The sequence below is a fragment of the Notothenia coriiceps genome, unplaced genomic scaffold (assembly GCF_000735185.1).
Source record: "Notothenia coriiceps isolate Sejong01 unplaced genomic scaffold, NC01 NC01_scaffold00037244, whole genome shotgun sequence".
Taxonomy (NCBI): Eukaryota; Metazoa; Chordata; class Actinopteri; order Perciformes; family Nototheniidae; genus Notothenia; species Notothenia coriiceps.
This window is the reverse complement of record NW_011369945.1, coordinates 24895532-24903425: the sequence shown is the minus strand read 5'-3', so window position 1 is coordinate 24903425 and position 7894 is coordinate 24895532. Positions and strand designations below refer to the sequence as shown.

General features: G+C 41.7%; 1 protein-coding gene across 1 annotated transcript in view; it reads left to right on the top strand.

The window, feature by feature from the left end:
- Positions 1 to 1101, top strand: part of LOC104965457 (transcription factor IIIB 90 kDa subunit-like) — a 24632-nt gene extending 23531 nt beyond the window's left edge. The window contains exon 6 of the mRNA XM_010794413.1: positions 895 to 1101. Coding sequence (XP_010792715.1) covers positions 895 to 1101 — 207 coding nt within the window. The remainder of the gene's footprint in view (positions 1 to 894) is intronic.
- Positions 1102 to 7894: the final 6793 nt, after the last annotated feature.

Genomic DNA, 7894 nt, shown 5'->3' with positions numbered 1-7894 from the left:
GTTTCTAAATAATAGTTTTAATTTAGATAGACTTGTGCAATGAGTTTAACGGGGAAAGAGAGGGGATGACTGCGACCCAGTACAGAAAGAATTAAAGAGGCCCTATTATGCTTTTTAGGGGTTTCCCTTACCTGTAGTGTGTTATATAGGTTTGTGTGCATGTAAATGGTCTACAGACACTACAATTCCAAAGTTTCCTCCAGAGGTTCCTCCCACACACTCCCCCCCTTCCTGAAATACCTCCTTTGGACTCTGTGACATCACTATGTGACACTCACACCTTTATTGGCTAGCTCTCCCACACTTTGTTTGTGATAGGCTAAGGGGCGGGACATCTCAAAGCTGTGTACCAATCAAAACAGACCTGCCCAGCTAACCAATCAGAGCAAACTGGGCTCTGGTTTCAGACAGAGGGTGAAAAGAGGTGTTGCAGCACAGGCAGTGTGAGAAAAACAAAGAGCTTTTTGAACATTAAAGCATGGAGACATGTCCCAGTAGAGGCAGAACATACACATATGAAACCACGGGAACTAAACTTAGAATTAAAAGTTTCACATCCCTGTGAAAGTGATGTGTAGATAAGCCAAACTAGACCGATAACAAAAAAAATAAGGAACAACAACACAGAAAGGTACTGTTCTTCTGTGTATTAGCTGCATGTCTGTCTGTATCACATGATTATTAACAGTAAATGAACCCTGTGGTTTCACCCGATCGAAATAAGTTCTTGAGTTCCTCAAAAGGTTCTCGTAACTGTTTTGGGCCAGTGGGAAAGGAGTAACCTCTAGAGTGGATACGCAAATTATGTTTTACATTCATTAAAGAGAAAAGGTTCCTGATCTTATCTCTAAATAAACCTTTGAGTGAGTGAATATCATCTCTTTGTCCTCACAGTACGGAATCGATGTCAAGGCGAAAGATAACCACGGCCAGACGGCGATGAAGCTGGCCACAAAGAACGGGAGCAAAGGGTGCATCGATATCTTGCTCCAGCACGGCTGCCCCAGCGAAACGTCGCCCTCCACTGCCACGCCCGTCCTCTCCCGCCGCTCCAGCACCGCCAGCCTGGGCCGCACCAGCTCCAGGAAACGGGTCTCGTAGCGCGGAGGAGGAGCCGGACACGACTGCAGGACGCTCAGTGTTTTAGAGAACCTTTCAAAAAAAAAAACATGGATACTTGACAGGACTTCACCGTAGTACTAAGCATTCAAAAAGTAGTTTCTGAAGACTGAACAACATATCAAACAACTTTAAAAGCAATATTCATTCGATTTGTTGATGACTTATGTTGCTGAAATACTGTGTTGTCGTTGACCTCATTTCAAAATGACTCAAGTAGAAACTTTGTAGCTGTAAGTGTAGAGCAGGAGAACTGCTTCTTGTTTCACTTCCTCCAGGAGAAGTGCAATAATCCAACAATGAAAAGCAACAAGTTTGAGAGGTGTCGGATGACTGTCGAGGGTGCTGCTTTTATTCCATTAGGCGCGTTCACACCAAGTACTTTTCCCACAAAGGTTCCTGAGAAACTACGATTTAGTTGCGTTCACACCAAAAAGTCCCAGGAACTAAATTAGTTCTAGAGAACCTTTTTTNGCGAGATTTTAGCTTTGAGACACACTGAGATAACTTAGACTGAAGTGGACGGTGGAGGCTGAGAGGCTCAGTGAGGTAAAGGACTCTGAGTGTTTAGATAGTCCACTTCAGTCTAAGTTATCTCAGTGTGTCTCAAAGCTAAAATCTCGCCTAGGGCATCAAATTGGCTAGAATCTGCCCTGTTTGTACTTGTATATTGTTACTATAACGCATTGGCAAAGAGAATATAGCTGGGAATTGTTGGTATTTCTAATAACTTCGGCATTTTAACATCAGATTTTATGAGCTGCACTGCCCCTATCAACGAAACAAATAAAATAAATAAATCCAAACTGAAAGTAAACTAGGAAATAAGGATAGTAAAATGTTTTCTCAATACTCTATTTACTAATTGATTTTGTTGTATATTTTCTTTTTTGTGTGATGTTTTTATGACTAAGTTTAGGGTTTCTTATAAGCTTCTTCACTTTCTCTGATGTTTTTTTAAAACATTCAATAACACGTAAGAAAAACCCGACACACCAACATTCCCAGCATTCCTCCATCTGGCCCTCCGAACAGGAAGTGACACACATAGGGGGGTGTGTGGGTGTGTGTGTGGAAGAGGAAGAGCACTGTTAACAGTTCTGACTGTACTGTGTGTGTGTGTGTTGTGGTGTGGTGTGGTGTGGTGTGTGTGTGTGTGTGTGTGTGTGTGTGTGTGTGTGTGTGTGTGTGTGTGTCTCTGTGGGGGACTTGGACTGTTTCTGGTTCTAATTATTGAGCGGCTGAGTGATTTTCGCATTAGAGCTCCAGTCCACATTTTCGTAAACATCTCCTCTGCTTTATTACTCATTGTTACTCAACTTATTAACGTCACATTTAATTTAAACCAACAATGAATTAGTAGTGATTTAATACACTGCCTTTGACTCAGAGAAAAAAAACATTTACCATTTCTAAAAACTAGTTTTTTCTCTAAGAGCTTCAACAATTGCCAGAAAAATGTATCTGTCCATATTTTGATAAATGGTACAAATACAAAATTAATACGCAGGGAAAATGTTGGGTCCATCTATTCTAGTGTATGAGCTGCTGCAGTTTTATTTAGTGTCCTTTGACACACACTAACACACAATCCTTCTGTCTCCTCTGCCTCACTGTAAGTAGATCTGTCTGCGTTGCCATGGTGACCGGTGGTTTTTGGTTTCCCAGGATATCATATGGAGGCGTAACACACTTCAACTGTATACACACACACACAAACTGGTATTCAGTAGCAGAAACAAAGACTGTTTTTTAAATCAAACGATGGACACACACACACACTTTTCTCCGACAGTATCACATACAGCGCTAATTCAATGTCATCGCCACACATCCTCCAGCCTGCTGAGCTCAGTACGGACAGGAAGAGGCTGCAAAGAGGAGGAAGAGAAGAAGAAAGGCATACACATACTCTCCCACACTGATCACACAGTGGATGTATGGAGCACGGAACCACAGAAACAGAGCCTGAACCCTCGATAAGGATCAGTTTGGACATCAATCCTATTTTTACAGAGTTTATGAAATTCTGTTTTATACTATCTGCTCTATATAGGTTTCAACAAGTTGTGATAATCAAAAAAAAGTGAAATAAATGTATCGGCAAATATTGGTTTGTATTATGTATCCACCTGTCTTACACATTGTGAGTGTTGTTTCATTCGTAATGCAGCTACACAAGGTCTCTCTTGAACGTAAATGAAATTGGATAGAAAAGTATTAATAACTCTTTAAACAACAAGTGGCATTTTAGTTTCCCATGAATGAGCGTTGAATAGTGTTGGTTAGTTGTGATAGGTGTTTTTTATGAAGTATTTTACTGATCATTACTTAAAACAGGAAACACAAGCTCCGCCTTCATACATGTAAAGTACACACACACACACACACACTCTCAAACACACACACAGCTTTCTCCTGCATATTTAACAGTGGTGTGCATTATTTAGTGAAGAGGAACACTACTCAGAGTAAAGACAGCAGGCAGACAGATATAGAGTCCACACACACACAAAAATATAAAGAAATGTAGGAACAGCAAACGACATGCTGAAAAAAAAAATGACATTATATCAAACACACACATATCACTCCACAGCTGTGTTCCCCTGGGTTGAAGTCTGAAAACACACACTCTATCTGTCTGGACTGTGTGTAGTTGTGTGTGTGTTTGTGTTATTCAGTTCAGGAATACATCTTTAATTTGTTATTATCCAGAGCAGGTATCTATCACATTCCTGTGTGTGCGTGCGTGGGGGATTTTGGGGGAAATGTCTGAACAGTTAGTTATGTTTTTGCAGTTTACTCCCTCTTCCAATAATGTATTTGTTCTGTGTAGGGGGTAACACACACACACACACACTTTAAGTAAAAAAAAAAAAAAAAAGGAAATAACTTATTTTATTATGTTATACGTCTGATTTAGAGCAAATGTCATCACATAATAGGGCTAATGTTCAGTGTCAATTATCAATGAAATTACTAATAATTGACAAAGACTTTGGCAAGGTTCCCTCTGATCTTGTGATAAAGTTACACAAAAATCAATCGTTTGTTTTGATTAAAGCACCAAAGAAGAAGAGCTCCATTCATTTCCACGCATATAATCAAATGCATCTGATTTTGGATAATGAGTATAAAACTGAAGTCGCTTGTGAATGCATTCAAGTGTTTGATTTAACTCTTGGATTAGACATGCTCTTATTTTTGTGAATTAACTGCTGGTGAGTTCTTCTTCTGTGGTTTGTATCAGGTACAGAACCACTTCCCACTGGCGGGGGACCCCGATTTAAAAATTCCGAAACAGCTATATTATTAATCCCTCAGTGGGGCTACTAATACCAAGCAGACTGTACATGGAGAAACACATTAACAAACACTAACAATTACAAACAAGTTAAAACATCAATGAGCTGAAGTGTTGGATAAAAACTAGCCTATAACAAATAAAAGTAAACGCAAGCAGGCAGGTAGACCAGAAACAAAGGCAGACTGTGTTCAGAGTTATGATCTGGCAGACGCAGATGAAAGTGTTTTAAATCTCCTCTGGTGTGAAACAGTGGAGCCGAAGTGTAAGAGGCCTGGAGCTCGTTAATGAGCCTCGTTAGCCCTGATGAACAACAGGTGTGAATCCGGAGTCATTAACTGTCCCACGCCAAGAAAAACAAAAGTCTCCTTTCCTATTCTCCTTCCTATAGCTGATTGTCTCAGTTGGTGTTCAAAGGGTTCATTGTTCTCCATGTTTACACAAACTCTCTGAACCTACATCTTACGTCGATGAGCGTCATGTCGCCCTACTCAGACTGGTGTGTCCAGCACCGTCGTGTCTTTTCGGCCGTGCCGACACCTTCCGCTCCCGATCAACATGTTGAAAGGCTGTCGGCAACATAGATATATATAAAGGCTAGATGGCTCAAGGGGGAGTCGCCAGCGTAGCTCACCGGTGGCCATCTTGCCACAGTCAACAACTACTGCTACAGCTGTTGTGAGTTGAGTGATCTGCACAAAAATACTCTTAACTCACTGAAATCTTGACTGATTTACAAATGGTTTGGTTTATTATAAACGTTATTAGCTTGGCTATGATACAGGAGACAAGACATGTTGAAAAAAAAACATGATTATAATTATAAGTATGCAGTATCATAACTACATATTTGATGTTTATAACAAACCAAACCGTTTTGAAAATTGGTTGAAAATTGAGCAATCTACGGTTATTTCAATTGTGCACCATCGACATAATGTTATGAATGAGCGAGCTGCCTGTGGCAAGATGGCCGCCATGTGGCAACGTCGGTCTCCATTGGCCAGCAGCGCGGGTGAGTCATCTCGTGTTTATATATATCTATGGTCGGCAAAAGGCTGTCGGCAAAATAAATCACTCTGATTGGCTGTTCAGCTTAGCGAATCAGTGAATGAGAAGCGAAACGGAAGTTAAGAAGGCACACACAGACGGCTATTATTTTAAATGTTCCAGTACCATACTAAACATGTTTTCGATTATAAGTCGCCATGTGAAACAGTCTGTGATGGACGAGGGTGAAAATGGAACGCACGCTATTTTTTGTTTGTATATATCACGCAGTCTGTCTTCCGGTTGCCTCTTTTGAATTAAGAATACACACTACCGCCGCCTGCTGGTAAGGAGAGTTATTGCCACTCACGCATGCGCAGTTCGTACGTGCTACTTGGCCGTCGGCTGAAGTCTTTGCGGTGTGTTCCAGTGCGACTGTTTGGCCAAGGCACAGGAGACGTGAGGCGACACAACAGTAGGGGACGTGTTCTTTGGGGTCAGTTTGGTGTGTCAGGGCCTTTAGAACCATGAGGACTGCCCCCCGCAGAGCAAATACAAAACACACACACACCGAAAGAAACAAGTTCACACAGACATCAGCGAACGTATCTACATCTGGTTTCTAAACTGTAACCTGATCCAGGATTACATGAAGTTAACCTCCAAATCAACCAGGTCTGAAATCTCCCTTTAAATCAGAGAAACACCTTTTACACAAGATACAACCTGACAAAAGATATCTTCAGGTTTGCCACATGTTTAGCAAAGTAAAACATAAACAAGGATGTGTTTAAAGTGTTTTTCCAGGTGTTTCTAAAGCAGGGCGTCATCTGCAAACCACTTTACTTCTGGGGTTAATTATGAAAAGTCATATACCTGATGCACAACTAAATGACACAATGAGAATGAGCACTTCAAGCCAATAACTGAAAGGAATAGACCTGTGAATTACCGTAGTCGTTTCTACATTTCAAACAGGGAGGTTTCCCATCAGGAGAGGCCTAATTCTCTGTGTGCTTGATGTGTGTGTTTATGTCAGGTGTGTGTGTTTTAACGAACATTATGACTCAGCCTATCATAACAACCTAATAAGGCTGTTCAGCAACATCATCTGGGACCCAAACCATGTTCTGAACAGCGAATATGAACTGCTACCATCTAATGGGAGATACCGGGTCCCTCGATTCAATAAAGTCAGACTGAAGCATCCTTTGTGCTCCAGTCAATCCTACAGAGCTGAATCCAGATCAAATGCACGCCAACGGTTCTTTGAGCATGTTTTCTCTCCGCAATTGTTCTGTTATGTTAAATGTTTGTTGTGTGTTTTTCATGTATTGTGAGTTGATATTTGTCTATGTTGATGTTACACATGGAGCTGCTGTGATGCAATTCACATTTCAGACTTGATCTGACCGTTAATGTATTATCGTATCGAATCTTGAATCCAAACAGCAGGACTGAAACCCCATCACACATTCATCCATCATGTGTTTGTGGTGGTCCTACCTGCGAGGGCCTTGATGCGCGAGCGCTCGAAGAGTCGTGCCGAGCTGTTCTCGTTGTCCCAGTCGTCGGCGTCCCAGCGGTTGTTGACGCTGACGCCGTCGCTGCTGAACTGCTGTTGCTGCTGCTGCTGCTGCTGGACCTCCATGTGCTCCAACTCCGCCACCACCACCGACGTCATGACGACCTCGCTGCGACTCCACCCCCCACGCTGAGGATGATGATGCTGCGTCCGAGTCCTTCAGGGACGGGACCCTCACACACACACGGCCTCACACACACACACACACTCTCTCTATCTCAGACCGGCTCTGAGTGGCAGGCCGAGACGATCGTCTAAAAGCTGTAGAGATAAAAAAAAGAGACAGAAAGAGAGGAAGGGTTAGCGGGGGGGCAACAGAAGGCTTAAAGAAATAGTTTTTTTTACACTGTGCAAATTATGATAGCAGATTAAGTTCATTGCAGCCAAAATAAAATAAAATATGGAGCTGGGAAAGCTGAACATTTTTTAAATTCAAGGTAAGACAAATTGGGGAAAATGTGCTTCAAGGAAGAGACAATATCACAGGTGTCTGGATTGTATCTGCAGATAGACAACTGCTGTCGCAATGAACAGCATATAGTGGGACTATAAGCTGTACAAATACGCTTCTACAAATCAACTACAAACTAAAAGAATGACAGACAAAAACATCATATATTTATATTGTAAATGAATTGCAATGTTCTGTATGTAAGCACCAGGCTTTTATCCTCACACATCTCTTTACTGATTCAGAACATTTACTCTGTTAAAGATTAAACTGGATGAAAGTGATTGAAAGTAAGTCTGCACAGCTGTGAGGGTCATGTGACTGTCACTCTGCTCTGTGATTGGCTGCAGCCTGCCTCTTGAGCTGCAGTCAGTTTATCTGTAAACTGAGAGGCTGCTGCCCCCCACTGCTCACAACACGATATTACACACACACACACACA